This window comes from Neoarius graeffei, chromosome 8, assembly GCF_027579695.1.
Source record: "Neoarius graeffei isolate fNeoGra1 chromosome 8, fNeoGra1.pri, whole genome shotgun sequence".
In the NCBI taxonomy this organism is placed as follows: domain Eukaryota; kingdom Metazoa; phylum Chordata; class Actinopteri; order Siluriformes; family Ariidae; genus Neoarius; species Neoarius graeffei.
This window is the reverse complement of record NC_083576.1, coordinates 29,258,260-29,281,060: the sequence shown is the minus strand read 5'-3', so window position 1 is coordinate 29,281,060 and position 22,801 is coordinate 29,258,260. Positions and strand designations below refer to the sequence as shown.

General features: G+C 38.5%; 3 protein-coding genes across 3 annotated transcripts in view; all 3 read right to left on the bottom strand.

Moving 5' to 3' along the window:
• Positions 1 to 196: 196 nt before the first annotated feature.
• LOC132890558 (cytochrome b-245 heavy chain-like) lies at positions 197 to 7,127 on the bottom strand. Its single transcript, XM_060927526.1, has 13 exons — positions 7,027 to 7,127; positions 6,434 to 6,529; positions 5,522 to 5,632; positions 4,747 to 4,831; positions 3,029 to 3,180; positions 2,659 to 2,840; positions 2,442 to 2,565; positions 2,249 to 2,341; positions 1,909 to 2,150; positions 1,554 to 1,716; positions 1,114 to 1,264; positions 894 to 1,014; positions 197 to 817 (listed from the first exon to the last, which is right to left on the bottom strand). The coding sequence occupies exons 1-13, from the start codon at positions 7,069 to 7,071 to the stop codon at positions 691 to 693; spliced, it is 1,692 nt and encodes a 563-aa protein (XP_060783509.1). The 5' UTR covers positions 7,072 to 7,127; the 3' UTR covers positions 197 to 690.
• A 2,953-nt stretch (positions 7,128 to 10,080) lies between these two features.
• LOC132890085 (cytochrome b-245 heavy chain-like) lies at positions 10,081 to 12,924 on the bottom strand. The gene is made up of 3 exons (XM_060926880.1): positions 12,824 to 12,924; positions 12,231 to 12,326; positions 10,081 to 11,429 (listed from the first exon to the last, which is right to left on the bottom strand). The coding sequence occupies exons 1-3, from the start codon at positions 12,866 to 12,868 to the stop codon at positions 11,241 to 11,243; spliced, it is 330 nt and encodes a 109-aa protein (XP_060782863.1). The 5' UTR covers positions 12,869 to 12,924; the 3' UTR covers positions 10,081 to 11,240.
• A 2,943-nt stretch (positions 12,925 to 15,867) lies between these two features.
• xkrx (XK related X-linked) overlaps positions 15,868 to 22,801 on the bottom strand; it is a 101,932-nt gene continuing 94,998 nt past the window's right edge. The window contains exons 2-3 of the mRNA XM_060927525.1: positions 18,088 to 18,353; positions 15,868 to 17,420 (exon numbers count right to left, since the gene is read on the bottom strand). Coding sequence (XP_060783508.1) covers positions 16,642 to 17,420; positions 18,088 to 18,353 — 1,045 coding nt within the window. The 3' untranslated portion in view covers positions 15,868 to 16,641. The remainder of the gene's footprint in view (positions 17,421 to 18,087; positions 18,354 to 22,801) is intronic.

Sequence of the window (22,801 nt, the reverse complement as noted above, 5' to 3'; positions counted from 1 at the left end):
TGCACGTGAAACCAACATGAATAAGGAAGGAATCAATCAAGTGTGGCTATAAGGAAAAGACTTTCTTAGAAACTAACTTTCCCCACACATGGCAAAATTGTCTGTGGATTAAAGAAGGAGAAAAAAAAAAGACAGTACCAAATGCACCCTCTCACACTACAAAGTAAAAAGCTATGTTTATAATGAATTCCCCCCCCCCCCCCCCCCGTAAGTACACTGTTGAACTCTGAACACTATAATTATTTCCTTCATACCACATGGTTTGTCAGTAACAAGGCAAGAAAGCAGATTAAATAAAATGTTATAACTCCTGAAAAGAAAGGTCATAAAGAGGTCTTGTTGCATACCGTATATGCCTTAATATAGCCTTCAAAATATAAAATAAAAATGTGACTTCAAGCAGATGTCTGTCAAAGTAAAGATCAGTTGATATACAGAACAGTAGGCTCAAAGTGATTGTTGGGGGCAGATCCTGAAGTTTGTATGACTGTATATTGACCAGCAGGATGAAACCATCACTACTACAGATAGCTCAAGTTCTGCAGACATATCAGTTTCGTTAGCTTGTAAATTATTTCAGGGCTTCACATGCAGGCAGCCATCATGGTATTTCATAAGCTCTGGCTGGAAAGAGAACAGAACACTGAAGAGCTTGTACTTCTGGTTAATCTGGTTGTTTCAAGCAACAGCTCAAAAGTTCTCTTTGTTGAAGTAAAATCTGGTCTTTCGCAGATCAACATTAGAATATTTCACACATTTCTTTTCCAAAACCTTAGCTAAAACGGCTGGGCCACACAGGAATGTACCGACCACTGACCTGTAAGAACAGATGACAGATTAAGGAGATTTTTTTTTTCCAGATACAGATGGCATGGTCATGTTTTAAGACTTACGAGGGGTTCTCTTGTCGAACTTGCTCAAATTCCTTATCCCAGTTTGGTCTTCCATAGTGAGTCTTCTGTTTCAAGCCAGTGATGACATCAGTGTCTTTATCAAAATGCACCATCACATGGGCTGCCTAGAATAAAGTGAGTAGGGCGTGTATCATCACAATACAGCCTTCACATTTTGTACTGTACCTAAATGGTTTGTATCACAGCAGATAAAACAGACTTGCATGTGTATAATCCCATCCAGTGAGAAAGAGTTTGTATGTAAGAAAGTCCTTCATGCCTCTCTCTTCCATCTCCTTCTCAAGCACCTGAAGCAGATCTGCAAACCACTCAAAGGCATGTGTCTCTCTGCACAACCAATAGAAGTAAATCTGTAGGGGATAGTGAGAACAAAGCTTTTTCTGGTATATAATGAGAAATAAAGGATTACGGTTTAGCTACATTGTCAGACTCCAGTCCTGGAGGGCTGCAGCACTGCGTTCATTTATAAACCTGATTTAACTCATCAGCTAATTCCCAATGCCATCATGGGTTAATTTTGTAGTGGACAACACTACACAACAACACAAACATTTGTAGGGTTGTGACCCTTCAGGAGTTTTACACATGGTCTAGTCAATAGCATGATTCTCTTTTTTGACAGGTCTTGTATGTTCATACCTTTTTGGTGCGTAGCTTTGGGTTGGAATCTTTAAATTTATACCAAATGGACTTCAAGATGGAAGCAAATGGGGTCACGCCAATGCCTGCACCCACCAGCATGCTGACCTCATAATCAAACACATCTTCGCTGGCTGTTCCAAATGGACCATCCACACCTAATCTGAAACCAGAGCATTGGCCTTGCTGAGATATGGAACAACCCTGCTGGATTTATGATTAGACCTCCCCCTCCCCCCAATTACTTATTTGTAACTGTGTGTTGTAAGCAGTAATCTGGTTTATGGGAAGGATTGTTTTCATAACACATTTTGACAATCATACAACAGGAGAACAATGAAGTGTGTTGGCTTACTTGGGCCCTTGACTTCCCTCTGGTAATTTTTCTACCATCTTGATGAGCTTCTCAGTCCAGTCCCCGACTGAGCGGATGTGTACAGTGAAGAAGTCTTCCTCAGGGGCTGAGGTCATTGTAAATGGGTGCCATTCAAGTTGGGAGATGGCTGGACAGTTCAAGAAGATATACTGTCCAACATCCATTTTAAATCCAGACTTCACTAACTGCAGCTCGAGGACTTTGGATGGATGGATCACAATCTGAGAGTGCAATTGAGACAGAGCCACTTTTAGAAAATATTTAGACCTGATAAAGTGCTACTTTTACCTCTGATGCTTCATTGTTACTGAGAGCTTACCTTTTTATACTTTACAGTCTGAATATAGCGGATAAAGCGCAACAGCCTCTCACATAAGTAAATGACCATAGGACCAATCACCCACATCCAAGTCTAGGGAAGGACATCAGGAAATAGAGGTTAGACAGCAGGAATCATATTTCTACAAGAAAGCAGTACATTTCAGATTGTTTATCAATACTATTTCCTCTACCTGAGGAAACTTTCCTGCAAACTGAGGAATGGGACATTGAGGAATCAGACCCCACTTCTCTGGATGATCTTTGCAGAAGCTAGTGTTGTGAGATGGGTTAGTCAACTGACTTCGCACAATGCGCCTGCATCAAATGCAAAATACAACTTAAGTAATTCAATTTCTAGCAGACAAATACAATTCCTTTGAGCATGCCCCCAGTTCCTAAATGCCTCACCCTGCCCCATGAAAGACCAGGCCTGCAAAGAAAATGATGAAGAGGTGGTGGGTGTACCAGAACACCTCAAAGTAGCTTCGTCGTATCACTTCCATTGATGATGTAATGATAAGAATGAGTGCGAGAGTGATCACAACTCCAGTAAGGCCAGCAATGGTAGTGAATACAAACAGGAGTGGTGTCTAAGGATACACACGCGCGCGCACACACACAGTATTGTTCTTAATGGCATGCACTTACAGACATACACAGATGTTAGAAGCATAAATATAAAATGTATAAATGTAAACACAAGACATTAAGACATGTTTGAAAGAAGACACAGGTAGTATATGAATTACAACATGAAATTTCAAGTGGTCAGACTCACCGTAGAGTCGGACTGGATAGGATTGAGGTAAGTGGTATTATCCTCTTTATCATCCGCAAGTATGGAGAGATTACGGGCAAGAGGACCAAAACGTCCCTCACGGCTACTGATGAACCATTCCACATTCAGCAGATGGGCAATGATGTGAACGGCTGGACAGGAATAAGGCAGGTCATTAATGATACCATTCACTCCGAATTCAACTGAAGAAGCCTTCAGTAATAGGCTACAGTCCATGCACAAACTATTGGCCTATACTACAGCATAATGCTGTGTATCAAGTCACTAAGAAAAATCAGGGTGTAAAGTGCACTTTGCAAGGTATTTTGCACATTTGGCCCACCATGACATTTGACAACCTCAGGCTTATTCTCCTATCATTTTTAAAGTGCTGTAAAATTCTAACCTAAATGTAAATTTGCCCAACTAAAAAGTACATAATCTGAGTTTTACAGCAATGTGCAGCACAGTGCTGTTAAGCTTCCCTGTTAAATTAATGTACCTTGTAACTACAGAGAAGTATTCTCTCGATTTTGAGTGATCATCTCAAAATATTGCTCATTTGAAGTACAAAGGTATTTTAATACTATTATTTATTATTATCACGTGCTGTATGTGTAGCTATCTTATGGCACTGGCTTTGAGTCAGCCAGTCAAGATGGAGTCATTGAAACAGTGGCACACTGATCAAAGAAATAAAAAATAATAATAATAAGGGCAAGACAACCATTTTCTTTACAGAAATACAATCGACAGCAGTTTGTCTTATTTACAGACAGAGTGGCTAATTTGAAAGAATATAATATCCGTCGTCACTAAGAAACAAAACATTCTATTGTTTATTCAGGACCGATAGGAGAAGGCAAGTGACCTTTTGTTAATTTTTCAAGCTGAAGTCAAATTTCCACTCTTGATCACAAAGGTGGACGATACAGATGTTTTCAACTTAATCTTCTAAAGCATGGAGTTGCATGCACTTTGTCAGAAAGGTGTCTTTCCTTTTAAATGTATTGATGTTTTATGTTTTTAATGATCATTTCTCCAAATCAATAAAATTACTGTTAAGCAGATTAAAAAGAGAAGTGTTATTATTATTTTAGAAATTTTATTTTAGATTTTGAATGTTAAAACTATAAAATAATACATTATAATGTAAGAATTTCACATAATGTCAACATTTAGTTTTAGATCGCAGTCCTCCTTCAAGATTCATTTTTGGCCCTTCATGGGAAATAATTTGGGCACCTCTGGTAGTGATGAATTTAAAAAAAAAGTATACATCTTTGAAATGAGAAAATCCTTGGTATTGATTTGCAGTATTACCGTACTGCATTGGCCTGGGACAAAAACAAAACAAAACAGACAAATACCAGACACTTATTTGTATATTAAACTTGGTACATTTTGGAAAATCTTCCTAACTAAGAAGCATTCAATCTGATATTGGTCTATAAAATCACAAAAGGATATTTACTCGTGGTGAATATTGAGCAACACTTTTCCACATTGCAGTCTCCAGCCTGGGTGTGGATACAGTTTACAATCTTTTATACCTACACTGAAAAATGAGCTGTATAAGCCTTATCAAGATGTAAAATAATGAAAGGCGGTGTCTAACACACAATCATTGTTCAGGGAAATGGATGATCTCTTCAGGAATCTGAGTAAATCAGTACCATTTCCTGTTAGTAATCTATTCATGACATAACAGAGTTTACCAGTCATCAAGCCAATCATGTAGGCGACCAGTTTGTGGAATGTAAGATTTTTGTCCAGCTGTTTCCTCAAGGTTCGTCCACAGCACTACAATGTAAATAAGAGAACATTATGTGAAAAATGACACGGCCTACCTGCTATCTCTAAAACACTAAAATACACACAGAACTTTTACAGTGAGGTCAACCAATAGAATCAGGGTTGACCAAAAGGATCAGCTGTCATCAAGTTTACATAGGAAAAAAGTTTCCACAAGAAAACATTTTTGAAGGCAATTCTATACCACATATCATTATCCGATTTCAATGTCTCCAGACATTGGATTGCATTGAAAGAAGCAAAAAAAATCAGTTTGAAAAGCACTTCAATATTCAACATAAACTTGAAAACACATGCATAGTAATTTGTCATGATGTTATTGAATTATTTAGTCTGAATCCACCAGGTTACAGCTGTGAAATCCAGCGGCCAAAAACCCAAAGGTAGTGCAGTAGATGGACATGATAAACTATGCAACATGAGCTTCATTCAGTGTTCCTTGACGTTACGATGTAATTAAATTCATTGATTTTTGTTATACATTTGTATTACTTCATGATTTAGTGGTGGAAAATTTTAATCATATCAGTAAAGCCCAATTTACTTGAACTATTGGTTGACAATACTAAATTACTGTATGTTAATGAACATAATTTGTTATTGGAAATGTTAAACTTTTTCACTTAGTTGTAGTATCAGTAAAAATAATGCATGATCAGTCAGACCCAAATAACTTACCATGAAGGAACCACGGATCAGAGACAGCAGGTTGCGACACACAGGCAGGAGGATGAGCATGCAGTTAAAGTTGAGAACAGCAGCAGGAGCTCTTGCCCAGGAGAGTGCAGACTAGAAACCAACATACATATGCCACATGTTATATATGATCCACTTAGATTCAATCCCGAAGGTGCTGCAAAGTAGTTCTGAAGAAGGTTCTGTAGGAGGTGAATATGTACATCCATACTGTGAACTGGCCTAGTGGTTAGTGTGTCTGCTTCTCAAACAGGAGATCATGAATTCTACACGCGGTCGGGTCACACCAAAGACCATCATAAAAATGGTACTTACTGCCATCTGACAAGGCAATACAGATGCAAGTAGGGAATCAAACTCTCGCAGTTGCCAGAGGACGGGACCCCCACTGTAACCCTAGCTATGCGAGAGGCCAAATGCTATAGAAACAGAGATCAGCATTGCCCAGTGGTTAGCACTGGGATGGGAGACTGCCTGGGAAGACCAAGTCCTGGCACAGGAGGGACTTTGATATACATCCACCACAATATCTATACATCAGGGTCATGGGGGAAGCTGGAGTTGGTCCAGCACCAATCTATGGGGTACAGCACCAATCTATCACACACCTATGGGCAATTTAGAGTAGCCAATTGACCTAATCAACATTTCTTTGGACTCTGGGAGGAAACCCACACAAGCAGGATGAGAACATGCAAACTCCCCACAGAAAGACCCAGAACCTCCTTGCTGTAAGGCAACAGCACTAACCACTGCATCACCTGTGCCACTCGTGAATATGTACATTAACCAAGCAATACTATTACATTACACATTAAACCCACTAGGTATCTTGTGTATTAAAATGTAAAAGTGTTGAAGTGTTCATGATGAGCAGTGTGGATGAACTCTCACCCCGATCAGCACACGGGTGTAGAAGTACTCAGGCCCCACATCATAGAACATATAAAAGTGAATAAACAAGAAGATGTTGATGCCCATCCAGACCACCTACAAATATAATCACAAGATTTTATAAAACACCATGTTGTTGTCTCGAATTGATCACATCGTAGAAATGATTCCCTGCTAAAAATGCAGGTTGAATTGGTCAAACTGGGAGACGCATCTTTACCAGCTGGCAGGCTAAGAGCTGGTGGAAAGCTGTTTTACTACTTGAATTACTGCTTCTAATGCTAGATATTTAGTTTATCAAAAATAACACAAATTATAAGCCTAATGAGATTTAAAATATCTTGTCCAGCATTTATTAGGGCAATTCAGAAAACAGATGGCCGGTGTTATACCAGTTTGAACAGGCTTGGGTGGAAAATCAGTGAATTTTATCTACATTCTTGGCTACAGTGATGTCGGATGCGCTGATGTTTCACTCATTTCTTTAACACTTGACATCAACTGAATAACTTGGTACACTATATTTTAGTCACGTGACGAATTAATATGTAAGCTCTTTCAAAAACAATAATCGATATTAAGCTAGGTCTTACCAAAATAAAGGTTTCCAGTCCATGGTTCACAATCCAGTTAGCCATGTTTATTTAAAAGGAAACTTCAGCTCGCCTCACAGCAGGTAGGCGTGTGTGTGTCTTATAAAGCGAGGCTGTGCGCAGACTCCGCCTCAGGCGCCATACAGAAACCCGAGGGGAAAATAAGGGCTGAACATTACAATAATGCTGGCGTTTGTCTGCTTACTGTACAAACACTACACTTTTTACCTTTAACCAGTCTCACAGAAGCTCCTTATACAAGCAGTTCTGAAGGAAAAGCAGAGTTTATCAGGGGACACTGCACTGTTTGAAGCTTGTGTGTGAGAAGCTTGTGGACAAAACTGATAAATAGCGTCTAAAAGAATCTCTCTTATTACTTGTTAGACTGGTTTATTTCCTTATACAATACACCAGTACACTAGGATCTTTTCAGCTGGCCATAATGTTTACGTAAAGCAGTTATCAAGTGAACTGATTGAAATGTACAGTAATATGTTTGCCAGGTTTCTCTGTAAAGCAGTGTGAAATTACAATTATAACACGATATTATAATATCACCTTTATCTCATGCTATTGATCTCCAGATCATTCCTGTCTTTCATATAAACACAATGCAGAGAATCAGCCCCCCGTTCTCCCTCCAGTCTAACCCCTGAAACCCCTCATCACTTACTGTTACTGAAACACTCAACAGTTTATATAGCTGTGTTCAAATAAATAGCAGTGCGGGAAAAAAGTAAATCAAGTGATTTTTAAATAGCTTTTATTTCCATATTTCAAATGTCGTGGAAGCATATTCGATTCCAAATCAAAGCATGAACAAATTTGATCAAGTCTGTGTTATTCTTTTACAGGAAGCAAAGAAAAGGAATATTAGTCTGTTTAAAAAAAATAGCAGTGCGACATTTTTTCTCTTCAAACTCAAACTGAACTAATCTTTAGTTGCGTAATCATTGTTTTTGATTACTGCACGGTTGCATCGAGTCAACCAATTTCTGGCGTGGTATCCGGTGGTTTAGCCCCCAGTGCATTAACCCCATCTTCAAGTGGTTTAGCCCCATATTTAAATGTGAATAAAGTTGATGAAACGTGTGTCTACGATCGATCATTCTAGATTTAAAGAGAACAGAGTTTTTGTAAAGGAAAGTTTTAACTTGAAGTTTTTGACCGGATTTTTCATTTGACCTCTGTAAACTAACTTAAAGCAGTTGAAGAAACTCTGACTAGCTATAAAGCCACCAATGAATATTTATATAATTTGTAATAATTGATTCTAAAACCTCTCGTAAGTGACTGTTATTGGTGTTTTAGAAGGTAAAATTACGACCATACTTTGTTCAATTCAATGACGGGGAAGAATGTAAGATGTTCAGCATGTTAGCAGTCATGGCAAAATGGCTGCCAATCAATGGCTGTGGGCTATATAATTTCTGATCCTTAACTCTAAAAACTGATAAATTACTATTATTGGTGTCTTAGAAGGCAAAATTATGATCAAACTTAGTTCAATTCAATGATGGGCTAAAACACTAGGGACTAAACCACGTAATTCTCTGGCAGGGATTTCAGCCCAGAACAAACTACATTCCACAGTTCCTGTGAATTTTTGGATTTTGCTTCAGAAACTGCATTTTCACTGTCACCCCACAAGTTTTCAATGGAGTTGAAATCAGGGGATTGAGCTGGCCACTCCATTACCTCAATTCTTTTTGTCTGGAACCAAGATGTTGCTCGCTTACTCATGTGTTTGGGGTCGTTGTCTTGTTGAAACACCCATTTCAGGGGCATTTCCTCATCAGCATACAGCAACGTAATCTCTTCAAGTATTTTGATGTATTCAAACTGATCCATGATTCCTGGTATACAATGAATAGACAAGGACTGTAGTATGAAAAACAACTCATACCATGATTTTTGTGCCACCATATTTCACTGCCTTCACAGTGTACTGTGGCTTGAATTCAGAACCGGGGTGTGTGTGTGTGTGTGTGTCTGACATACTGTTGACTATGAGACCCGAAAAGAATAATTTTACTCTCATCAGTCCACAGAATGTTGTGCCATTTCTCTTTGGGCCAATTGATGTGTTCCTTGGCAAATTTTTAACTAATTCTGCACATGCCATTCCCCCCCCCCCCCAACAGTGGTGCTTTACAGGGGCTTCTTGCTGATAGCCTAGCTTCAGTCAAACGTCTTCTGACTGTAACAGTACTTACAGGTAATTTTAGATAATCTTTGATCTTTCTGGAGGTGGTGATTGGCCCATTCTGACTATTTTTCAATCCGTTTTAACAGTAGTTGCTCATATTCTTCTGCACGTTTTGAGTTTTTGTTGCCATTTTAAAGCATTTGAGATCATTTTAGCTGAACATCTTATAATCTGCTGCACTTCTTTATACATTTTCCCCTCTCCAATCAACTTTTTAATCAAATTATTTTGTTCCTCCAAAAAGTGCTTGTAACAGCCCATTTTACCTAGCAATTCAGAAGGAAATAGATTTTATAACAATGTGTGAAGCATTTGCTTCCCTTCTTCCTTTATAAAAGACAATTACTGACACCTGTTTTTCACAGAATGAATTAATTCTCTAAACACACCCACAATGAATGAGTCAATTACCCAGAACAAGCAGCATTCATGTCATAACAGTTCTGTGTTGTTTTTCTATTACACTACTATTAAATAACAGTGGTTCATCAGGTTACTGATGTTGTACTGATATATATATATATATATATATATATATATATATATATATATATATATATATATATATATATTTTTTACACAACTGTAGCTATTTATATCAATTAACAAAAGAAACTGGAAGGGCACTTGGTAAAGTGCAGACTTCCGCCAAGCCACATATTCGGATTTGTATCAAAACGTAATGAGTTGTTCCTTGGCCCATGGCTTACCTTTCCTCAAAAAATCCATTCATTACTTTGAATTATGTTGGGAACAAACAAACAAACAAACTGAGGCAAAAACGTAACCTCCTTCAACAAAGTTGGCAGAGGTAACAACACTTGTGTAAATGAAAAACACTCAAATTAGACACTCAAAATATTTTATTAATATTTTCAAGTTACAATCGGCAGAGGCACATAATTCAGGCACAAAACAAGCAAAACAAATTCCCTCAAAGTTACGATGATATTTTTTTAGCACTTAAAATCGTTAATATGAACAGACATCTTCCTGATTTTATTTAAGCAGGAACTCTAAAGTGACTTAAAACCGAGGTAAATGTCACACCTAAAGTGTTTGCCTTCCTCCATAACTTACAGGAAAATGATTTTGATAGGAGGCCTCCCAGCTTATCTCTGTGATATGCAAGTTTCAAAGTGCACTTAAGGGGAATGAATAGCTGGCTTGTGTTTTTACCTAAAGCAGGGAATGCCCCAAATTATCACGTAAACTCCATTCTTGAGTCACACTTGTGGCCTGTTTCCAACACACCTGGGCTTAGTATTAACAGTTCAGTTTCTCTTTGTGAATCATCTCATTCTTTGAGACATTCTTTGGTATGTAGCATCCAAAAAAAAAGCTCATCACAATCTCATTATCTGCCAGTGCACACCAAAGTAGTGAAGTCTAAAATTAGAGTAGAGAGGCTTTTTTGTTCAAAGTCTATTTCAAAGCAATTCAAAATAGCCATGCTGAAGAAACTCTTGGAATCGCACAAGATTTGTTCTTAACATGAATTACAGCAGTTTCTCTATAGCTCATATTGCCAGGCTCACATCATCTTCCTGATCATGGATTCGTGCAAATATGCTAGGCTTAGGGGAACCAAATCTGACCAAATGAATTACAGGAGCAGCTCAAGCTGCCTCCATGTCCTCCAAGATATCGGTTTCTCGTACCTCCGAATGAACAGTGAAGTCTGGGGTTGGTGGGACCTGTGGAACCAGCGTGTGCTCTTTTCTCCAGCAGCAAGCACAACGCAGGCAGTCTTCCACGTTATGTTTGAAGAGTTTGCGTGCTGGGTGGCAGAACTGGTAGAAGAGCAGCATAAAGAGCACAGCAAGGCTATAGCATATAATCAGTTGCACAACAAGCAGTGGTGCACACACATACTCATAAAAGTCTGACTTAAAGAAGTACCAGGCAACAATAAGAGCCACATTTTCGATGAAGCGCAATGTATAGTAAGCAGCCAGGCGGCTCCAGCGAGGGTGCTTCTCGATCAGTTCCTGCTCGGCCAAGTTCAACTGCACAGCCGACCAGCAGAAGACATTGATGCAGGCAAAAATAATGCATGATCAGTCAGACCCAAATAACTTACCATGAAGGAACCACGGATCAGAGACAGCAGGTTGCGACACACAGGCAGGAGGATGAGCATGCAGTTAAAGTTGAGAACAGCAGCAGGAGCTCTTGCCCAGGAGAGTGCAGACTAGAAACCAACATACATATGCCACATGTTATATATGATCCACTTAGATTCAATCCCGAAGGTGCTGCAAAGTAGTTCTGAAGAAGGTTCTGTAGGAGGTGAATATGTACATCCATACTGTGAACTGGCCTAGTGGTTAGTGTGTCTGCTTCTCAAACAGGAGATCATGAATTCTACACGCGGTCGGGTCACACCAAAGACCATCATAAAAATGGTACTTACTGCCATCTGACAAGGCAATACAGATGCAAGTAGGGAATCAAACTCTCGCAGTTGCCAGAGGACGGGACCCCCACTGTAACCCTAGCTATGCGAGAGGCCAAATGCTATAGAAACAGAGATCAGCATTGCCCAGTGGTTAGCACTGGGATGGGAGACTGCCTGGGAAGACCAAGTCCTGGCACAGGAGGGACTTTGATATACATCCACCACAATATCTATACATCAGGGTCATGGGGGAAGCTGGAGTTGGTCCAGCACCAATCTATGGGGTACAGCACCAATCTATCACACACCTATGGGCAATTTAGAGTAGCCAATTGACCTAATCAACATTTCTTTGGACTCTGGGAGGAAACCCACACAAGCAGGATGAGAACATGCAAACTCCCCACAGAAAGACCCAGAACCTCCTTGCTGTAAGGCAACAGCACTAACCACTGCATCACCTGTGCCACTCGTGAATATGTACATTAACCAAGCAATACTATTACATTACACATTAAACCCACTAGGTATCTTGTGTATTAAAATGTAAAAGTGTTGAAGTGTTCATGATGAGCAGTGTGGATGAACTCTCACCCCGATCAGCACACGGGTGTAGAAGTACTCAGGCCCCACATCATAGAACATATAAAAGTGAATAAACAAGAAGATGTTGATGCCCATCCAGACCACCTACAAATATAATCACAAGATTTTATAAAACACCATGTTGTTGTCTCGAATTGATCACATCGTAGAAATGATTCCCTGCTAAAAATGCAGGTTGAATTGGTCAAACTGGGAGACGCATCTTTACCAGCTGGCAGGCTAAGAGCTGGTGGAAAGCTGTTTTACTACTTGAATTACTGCTTCTAATGCTAGATATTTAGTTTATCAAAAATAACACAAATTATAAGCCTAATGAGATTTAAAATATCTTGTCCAGCATTTATTAGGGCAATTCAGAAAACAGATGGCCGGTGTTATACCAGTTTGAACAGGCTTGGGTGGAAAATCAGTGAATTTTATCTACATTCTTGGCTACAGTGATGTCGGATGCGCTGATGTTTCACTCATTTCTTTAACACTTGACATCAACTGAATAACTTGGTACACTATATTTTAGTCACGTGACGAATTAATATGTAAGCTCTTTCAAAAACAATAATCGATATTAAGCTAGGTCTTACCAAAATAAAGGTTTCCAGTCCATGGTTCACAATCCAGTTAGCCATGTTTATTTAAAAGGAAACTTCAGCTCGCCTCACAGCAGGTAGGCGTGTGTGTGTCTTATAAAGCGAGGCTGTGCGCAGACTCCGCCTCAGGCGCCATACAGAAACCCGAGGGGAAAATAAGGGCTGAACATTACAATAATGCTGGCGTTTGTCTGCTTACTGTACAAACACTACACTTTTTACCTTTAACCAGTCTCACAGAAGCTCCTTATACAAGCAGTTCTGAAGGAAAAGCAGAGTTTATCAGGGGACACTGCACTGTTTGAAGCTTGTGTGTGAGAAGCTTGTGGACAAAACTGATAAATAGCGTCTAAAAGAATCTCTCTTATTACTTGTTAGACTGGTTTATTTCCTTATACAATACACCAGTACACTAGGATCTTTTCAGCTGGCCATAATGTTTACGTAAAGCAGTTATCAAGTGAACTGATTGAAATGTACAGTAATATGTTTGCCAGGTTTCTCTGTAAAGCAGTGTGAAATTACAATTATAACACGATATTATAATATCACCTTTATCTCATGCTATTGATCTCCAGATCATTCCTGTCTTTCATATAAACACAATGCAGAGAATCAGCCCCCCGTTCTCCCTCCAGTCTAACCCCTGAAACCCCTCATCACTTACTGTTACTGAAACACTCAACAGTTTATATAGCTGTGTTCAAATAAATAGCAGTGCGGGAAAAAAGTAAATCAAGTGATTTTTAAATAGCTTTTATTTCCATATTTCAAATGTCGTGGAAGCATATTCGATTCCAAATCAAAGCATGAACAAATTTGATCAAGTCTGTGTTATTCTTTTACAGGAAGCAAAGAAAAGGAATATTAGTCTGTTTAAAAAAAATAGCAGTGCGACATTTTTTCTCTTCAAACTCAAACTGAACTAATCTTTAGTTGCGTAATCATTGTTTTTGATTACTGCACGGTTGCATCGAGTCAACCAATTTCTGGCGTGGTATCCGGTGGTTTAGCCCCCAGTGCATTAACCCCATCTTCAAGTGGTTTAGCCCCATATTTAAATGTGAATAAAGTTGATGAAACGTGTGTCTACGATCGATCATTCTAGATTTAAAGAGAACAGAGTTTTTGTAAAGGAAAGTTTTAACTTGAAGTTTTTGACCGGATTTTTCATTTGACCTCTGTAAACTAACTTAAAGCAGTTGAAGAAACTCTGACTAGCTATAAAGCCACCAATGAATATTTATATAATTTGTAATAATTGATTCTAAAACCTCTCGTAAGTGACTGTTATTGGTGTTTTAGAAGGTAAAATTACGACCATACTTTGTTCAATTCAATGACGGGGAAGAATGTAAGATGTTCAGCATGTTAGCAGTCATGGCAAAATGGCTGCCAATCAATGGCTGTGGGCTATATAATTTCTGATCCTTAACTCTAAAAACTGATAAATTACTATTATTGGTGTCTTAGAAGGCAAAATTATGATCAAACTTAGTTCAATTCAATGATGGGCTAAAACACTAGGGACTAAACCACGTAATTCTCTGGCAGGGATTTCAGCCCAGAACAAACTACATTCCACAGTTCCTGTGAATTTTTGGATTTTGCTTCAGAAACTGCATTTTCACTGTCACCCCACAAGTTTTCAATGGAGTTGAAATCAGGGGATTGAGCTGGCCACTCCATTACCTCAATTCTTTTTGTCTGGAACCAAGATGTTGCTCGCTTACTCATGTGTTTGGGGTCGTTGTCTTGTTGAAACACCCATTTCAGGGGCATTTCCTCATCAGCATACAGCAACGTAATCTCTTCAAGTATTTTGATGTATTCAAACTGATCCATGATTCCTGGTATACAATGAATAGACAAGGACTGTAGTATGAAAAACAACTCATACCATGATTTTTGTGCCACCATATTTCACTGCCTTCACAGTGTACTGTGGCTTGAATTCAGAACCGGGGTGTGTGTGTGTGTGTGTGTCTGACATACTGTTGACTATGAGACCCGAAAAGAATAATTTTACTCTCATCAGTCCACAGAATGTTGTGCCATTTCTCTTTGGGCCAATTGATGTGTTCCTTGGCAAATTTTTAACTAATTCTGCACATGCCATTCCCCCCCCCCCCCAACAGTGGTGCTTTACAGGGGCTTCTTGCTGATAGCCTAGCTTCAGTCAAACGTCTTCTGACTGTAACAGTACTTACAGGTAATTTTAGATAATCTTTGATCTTTCTGGAGGTGGTGATTGGCCCATTCTGACTATTTTTCAATCCGTTTTAACAGTAGTTGCTCATATTCTTCTGCACGTTTTGAGTTTTTGTTGCCATTTTAAAGCATTTGAGATCATTTTAGCTGAACATCTTATAATCTGCTGCACTTCTTTATACATTTTCCCCTCTCCAATCAACTTTTTAATCAAATTATTTTGTTCCTCCAAAAAGTGCTTGTAACAGCCCATTTTACCTAGCAATTCAGAAGGAAATAGATTTTATAACAATGTGTGAAGCATTTGCTTCCCTTCTTCCTTTATAAAAGACAATTACTGACACCTGTTTTTCACAGAATGAATTAATTCTCTAAACACACCCACAATGAATGAGTCAATTACCCAGAACAAGCAGCATTCATGTCATAACAGTTCTGTGTTGTTTTTCTATTACACTACTATTAAATAACAGTGGTTCATCAGGTTACTGATGTTGTACTGATATATATATATATATATATATATATATATATATATATATATATATATATATTTTTTACACAACTGTAGCTATTTATATCAATTAACAAAAGAAACTGGAAGGGCACTTGGTAAAGTGCAGACTTCCGCCAAGCCACATATTCGGATTTGTATCAAAACGTAATGAGTTGTTCCTTGGCCCATGGCTTACCTTTCCTCAAAAAATCCATTCATTACTTTGAATTATGTTGGGAACAAACAAACAAACAAACTGAGGCAAAAACGTAACCTCCTTCAACAAAGTTGGCAGAGGTAACAACACTTGTGTAAATGAAAAACACTCAAATTAGACACTCAAAATATTTTATTAATATTTTCAAGTTACAATCGGCAGAGGCACATAATTCAGGCACAAAACAAGCAAAACAAATTCCCTCAAAGTTACGATGATATTTTTTTAGCACTTAAAATCGTTAATATGAACAGACATCTTCCTGATTTTATTTAAGCAGGAACTCTAAAGTGACTTAAAACCGAGGTAAATGTCACACCTAAAGTGTTTGCCTTCCTCCATAACTTACAGGAAAATGATTTTGATAGGAGGCCTCCCAGCTTATCTCTGTGATATGCAAGTTTCAAAGTGCACTTAAGGGGAATGAATAGCTGGCTTGTGTTTTTACCTAAAGCAGGGAATGCCCCAAATTATCACGTAAACTCCATTCTTGAGTCACACTTGTGGCCTGTTTCCAACACACCTGGGCTTAGTATTAACAGTTCAGTTTCTCTTTGTGAATCATCTCATTCTTTGAGACATTCTTTGGTATGTAGCATCCAAAAAAAAAGCTCATCACAATCTCATTATCTGCCAGTGCACACCAAAGTAGTGAAGTCTAAAATTAGAGTAGAGAGGCTTTTTTGTTCAAAGTCTATTTCAAAGCAATTCAAAATAGCCATGCTGAAGAAACTCTTGGAATCGCACAAGATTTGTTCTTAACATGAATTACAGCAGTTTCTCTATAGCTCATATTGCCAGGCTCACATCATCTTCCTGATCATGGATTCGTGCAAATATGCTAGGCTTAGGGGAACCAAATCTGACCAAATGAATTACAGGAGCAGCTCAAGCTGCCTCCATGTCCTCCAAGATATCGGTTTCTCGTACCTCCGAATGAACAGTGAAGTCTGGGGTTGGTGGGACCTGTGGAACCAGCGTGTGCTCTTTTCTCCAGCAGCAAGCACAACGCAGGCAGTCTTCCACGTTATGTTTGAAGAGTTTGCGTGCTGGGTGGCAGAACTGGTAGAAGAGCAGCATAAAGAGCACAGCAAGGCTATAGCATATAATCAGTTGCACAACAAGCAGTGGTGCACACACATACTCATAAAAGTCTGACTTAAAGAAGTACCAGGCAACAATAAGAGCCACATTTTCGATGAAGCGCAATGTATAGTAAGCAGCCAGGCGGCTCCAGCGAGGGTGCTTCTCGATCAGTTCCTGCTCGGCCAAGTTCAACTGCACAGCCGACCAGCAGAAGACATTGATGCAGGCATAGAGCAGTGTAACCAGACAAAGAACCACACACGTACCCAGTTTGCTCAGATTCTTCTCTACATTCTCAGGCAGTGAGGCTCTCCGTGCCCAAAACTCCACCCACGGCTGGAAGAAGAAGATCAGCAGGTTGGCCAGACCAACCGGAATCACCCAGAAGGTTAGGGCTGTGCTGAAGAGTACCAATGAGATGACACGAGTGGCGATCTCCAAACTGCGCCACAGTATCATGCACAAATACACACCAGTCTTCACGCTCACTTTGTAGTCGTCATAACGGATCTGGATTGCCAACACACTGCAAACAAGTGCCCCGTATGTGACCGAGATCAGGGAGATGATCATCAAGGCAACTGTGAAAATGAGAGCAATTTAGTGCAAAATACATGAACATTTTATTTGTATTTATTTTAATTAGTATTTCCAGAATAACAGTCAACTTTACTTTATTCTTACTGGAAACCTTTAAGTCATATGCCATGTCAGGTTGCAGTTTGTCAAGGATTTTGTTTTTCCATTGTGTTTAAACTGGAAGGCTCTTAGGAAGGAAGGACTGGGGGAGCCAAAATGAAGCAAATAAAGAATATTCCTAACGAGGAAATCATTATTTTAATGGTCAGTAATCACTTAAAATATTAAATATAAATTATGTGGAATTACTGTATGTAGTTATTTATTTCCAATGCTTATTTAATTATTTCTGAATTTCATTTCATATTTATCTCATTATTTCATGCTGATGCCATAAAAATAATTAAATCTCTCAACATCAGCCATCAAAATCAGATTGGATCTGATGAACTAGACCACAGTCAGGACTAACTAATGTTAGGCTACTCAACGTGGGCTGACATCAGTAATACAAGTAATACCAGCTCAAGCAAGTAAAGTAAATATTTTATATTTTAATTAATAAATTATATGCAGAATTGAAATCATTTCATAAATGAATCCCACCAGTCTTCCTTTTAGCTCTGAGTGCTTTATATAAAAACAAAACAACAACAAAAAACTCCTCACGTCTAATAGGAAGGAGGTATTTCTCTTGAATGGAAGCATACAGCTGGAGGGTGAGCTGAGGTGTGGAACCAAGGAACGCCTGGATGACAGCTGTGCGTTTAAAGGCATCACGGTGGACAGCCAACTTGCGCTCCGAATGACCGATCTCCCATTCCATGGGGGAGCCAACGGCTGTCCCGTTTTTTAGCTTCATCTTCCTCGTGATGGTAACGTACGGCTCCTCCTTTCTGCCTGCTTTGAAGTAAACTATCAAAGCTTCTACACACCTGTAGGGAGGATACAGAGAAGGTCTGCTCAAGTGTGCAACTTACAGGTCAGTAACCACTAGTGCAAACACACGATAACCTAAAGAGTAAATCATAAGCCCTGTACATGTTTCTGACTTGGGGAATAAAATAATAAATATTTAAGTAGTTATTGTAAGAATCTTCGTGTGATAGTGTAATGATCACCAGTATAGTAATCACTAGTGTGCAGGTAATGAGATAAATTTTACTCTTTCCTGGAACAGAAGAAGGGGTGTCTGAATTCATTGCAGCATTCTAGTAGTTTAAGAATAAAATGAAAACTAAACTTTTCAAACTCCACCTGACATGCTAGCAAACTTTTTTCAAACTCAAAATCATATTGGGTAGCTAACGTTACTAGAAAAAAAAAAAGATTTCTACATTCTGTTTATTTGGCAAGATTTGCTAAAACATATTTCTGAAAGCACTTCAAATAAGTTAACATTATTCTTGTTAGCGTAACTCCGTTTTTACACGCGAACAGTGTCCAAGGTAACTAGCTGTGTGTTAATGCTTGCTGAGGACAAGGCAATGGCAACTTGGCGGGTAAATCCACAGAAAGTCATTTGACTAACCAGACTGCACAACTATTGCAACGTTATCGCTAGTGCTAAAAGCACAAACAACTTCACTGCAAGCTTTCTTTTGGAATAAAACATTTACAGATGTCAATATGCTTCCCCAGGTCATATGGCGAGTTTTTTAGGCCGTGATTTGTAAGCAAACATTTAAAACGAAACAAATCTCTATTGCTTTCAGAAAACTGAAACATGGGTTTTAGGTATGGACACGAGTGTGTGCATTCCCCAGAAGAACCGCTTCCTTCCATTCTGCCATCAACTGATCGAGTTCAAATAATGCTGCGGCGAAATCAATGAACTTGATTTTATACAGTCTATGGACGTGACATGACCCTAGTGATTACTGATAGGCTGTCTCAGTGTCACCTGTGAAAAAAACAAGCACATTTTAGAAACGAAAAAAAAAATCCACTTTCAAAGCTGCTTCATGATAAGTAACAAGGACCTTGAAAGAAATGTAGTGGACTGAAAAGTACAATATATGTCTTTCAAATGTAGTGAAGTCATAAGTTTCCTAAAAAAAACCCTCAAGTGAAATACAGATACTCAAAAAGTGAGCGTAAAGTACAGTACTCAAGTAAATGTACTTCGTTACTGTCCACCTCTGATATTAAATAAATAATTTTATACACACACATATTGTGTGTGTATATATATGTATATGTATATGCACACACACACCAGGGCTTTACATGAACTTTTTTGCTCACTGGCCACTGTGGCTAGTGGTTTTCCCGAGTCACTAGCCATTCAGCCTTTTCACTAGCCACAATTTTGTTGCCAGGAAATCGCAGTTTTTTTCTTCACCATGATATGTTAAAGTTCGGAAGATCGAGATTTAATTATGAATGGCAGCGTATAATGCATCTCTACAGTAGCACTCAAGTATTCAGTGCTGTTAAGGTAGCTCCCTATATGAAAACATGCAACCATTTCAGACAAAAATATAAACAGAGTATTCTGTTTATTGAACTCAAATTGAAGACCCTTACAATATGAAATATCGTATAATATGAAAAATAACATTCAGTACAACTGAACTGATTCTAATATTAAAAGTCCAATTCAAAACATTTATCATTGAAAAACATTTGATGTTTTGATATGCAAGTATTATATGTATTATCAAGTATTATTATGGATATTATGTATAATCTATTAATAGTGTGTGTATGTGTGTGTGTGTGTGTGTGTGAATATGTGTAGAGACATACATTAAATGTCCTCATTACATTCATCATCAGATGAGTCTGAATGGTCCATGAAAAATGGTCTTCGTGACCTGAGGCTTCCAGCAGGCTGCAAGTTGATAGCTGGGGTGGGATCAACTTCTTTCCAATTGCATGAATGTTTCTAAACAGCAGCTCCATCCTGTTAAAGCTGTTAAAATTTACATTTTCGAAGCAGCGCAGTTGTAGCCTATTTTAAAAATAAATCATTCAATAAGGCAAAGCAATAGAATGGAAAGTTTCAGCTTATGTTTGCCTTGGATAACTTTGCCTAAAACATGGTGGTGTACACTGATTTTTTTTTCCCAGAATTTTTTTTTGTGTAGGTGTAACGGATGCCAGATTGTTAATGTATCTTAGTTAATGTATCTGCGATATATATATATATATATATATATATATACACACACACACACACACACACATTATATATACACACACACACGTGTGTATATATATATATATATATATAAAAAAATGTATATATGTATGTGTACACACACACACACACATGCATTATATATATATATATATACACACACATATATATATATATATATATATATATATATATATATATATATATATATATACAGTGTTGGGTAAGTTACTTTAAAAATGTAATTCGTTACAGTTACAAGTTACCTTGTTTAAAATGTAATTGTAGTGTAACTTTTTCAATTACTTTTAAAAAGTAATGTAACTAGTTACTTTTGGATTACTTTTTAATTACTTTAAGGTTTTAATGAATATTGACCCATGTTCACCATTTAATTTTTGAAAACCGACAGTGTGAACCTTAAAGCAGTACTAAGCTGAGAGGGAATTGCTGACAAGCAATCACAGGAGGTCCATAAGAGATGCTTGCACCGTGCATGTGATTCTCAGATTCCTGTCATAGGGGCCATACTCTTCTGTTCCTCCCCTAGGCTCTACTGTTTTCACAGTTTGCAGACTACACAAGCAGGTTCAGAAACCACTTCTTTCCCACAGCGGTCACCTTATTGAACTCTTCCCAAAGACCAGTCTTTCGTTCCCCTCTATCCACACCTTACCATCCATATAGTGTTCCTCTTCAATTCACATCTGTATAGCCCTATCTACAGTGGTATAGGATTACCTGTATAATGATTCCATCTGTATTCATCACATTTATTTATACCATGCTATTTTTCATTGCCCTGTGCATTGTACTGCCATAACTACATTGTACATACTCTGCGCATACATGCTCTGCACATATAACCATCTTTACTTACACTAGCTGTAAATAACGGCATTTTGTCTCTAAATACTGCATTATGTGCAGTCTGCACGTGTTGCACTTGATTAGATGCCAAACTGCATTTCATTACTTCATACATGTGCAATGACAATGAAGTGTTCTACTTTAATCTAGTAATAAATAACCAAAGTGAGACTTTTACATCACATTTTATTTTTCTTGTTTTTCTCTTTGCTTGTAAAATGAAACATGGCACAATACAGCCCATCAAGAATTAAGACTGACGATGGGTAGTCAGTCATTGAACATTTAAGAGTCAATGGAATGTTGATTACAAAAAAATACAATAAACAATAAACACATTCAAGTGAATGGTAGTAGCCTAGCACGTAGCTAACTAGGGAAACGACATGTGTGCTTAACCGTTGTTGTGATATATGACATTGAATCAATCGTACATCATTATATTATGTTGCCCACTGGGATTAATAACAACGATGGTATGTAGGTGGGTGTCAGTTGTTCTAGAGCTGGTAGTTCAACATATTTCGTCAGCATAGCCTACCTTGCTGTTAATGTGCTTACAACCTCAAAATGAATGCCTTCTGATCGGAAATAAACCAGTGAGTTGCACTTACCTCTAAATGTTTCCTTAGGTTTGACATAGACTGCTTCGACGTGGACAACTTCTTGATGGCCGGCAAACACTGCTTGCATTGGACAGTTAAATTTGAGCCATTTTCAGTGATGTAGATGAAATGCTTCTTAAATTTCCAATGCTTGAAGGCGTCTGACATGACTGCTGCCAGGGCCGTAACCAGGATTTTTCAAATACCGAGGTCAAACATTGCGATACATCTTATTTGCCAAAAAAAAATGTCCTAATATGGTGACTTTTCATACATTTTGGAAACGAGTCAAAATCACAAGCCCAACAAGATGAACATGTACATAGGTGAACATGTTTATTTTAACAATTTCAAAACTGCACGATCACAAAAGTATTGTGTGTGTATGTGTGTGTGTGCGTGGGTGAGTGAGTGAGTGTGTGAGAGTGAGTGAGTGAGTGAGTGAGAGTTTGAGTGAGTGATGGAGTGTGAGTGTGTAAGAGTGAGTGAGTGTGAGTGGGTGAGAGTGACAACGCAATCTAGCCGAGCCTGAATGGACTTCAATTGCTTTTTAAAAAATATCTGCCCTTTTCAATAGCAAAATACTAGACGGTTATTGGACAAAACTGACTAAAACGCTCCATTCGGAGACTGAGCCTCACTGGAGATGGGAGTCAATAAGAGGGGCGGGACAAGACTTCCCGAGAGGAGGCTCATCTCCAGCTGCTGATTGGAGGAGGAGCTGTGAACGCGGCTGGGCTGCTCATGATTGACAGAAAGCAGT

Bases quoted from the DNA above. Each gene is read 5' to 3' on its own strand.
- LOC132890085 (XM_060926880.1), bottom strand. From the start codon at position 12,868: ATGGCTAACTGGATTGTGAACCATGGACTGGAAACCTTTATTTTG. The intron at 12,327-12,823 runs GTAAGACCTAGC...TTATATTTGTAG, and splicing joins GACTGGAAACCTTTATTTTG to GTGGTCTGGATGGGCATCAA. The intron at 11,430-12,230 runs GTGAGAGTTCAT...GTTGGTTTCTAG, and splicing joins ACACCCGTGTGCTGATCGGG to TCTGCACTCTCCTGGGCAAG.
- LOC132890558 (XM_060927526.1), bottom strand. From the start codon at position 7,071: ATGGCTAACTGGATTGTGAACCATGGACTGGAAACCTTTATTTTG. The intron at 2,151-2,248 runs GTAAGCTCTCAG...TTGCACTCTCAG, and splicing joins AGACTGTAAAGTATAAAAAG to ATTGTGATCCATCCATCCAA. The intron at 818-893 runs GTAAGTCTTAAA...CTGTTCTTACAG, and splicing joins GTTCGACAAGAGAACCCCTC to GTCAGTGGTCGGTACATTCC.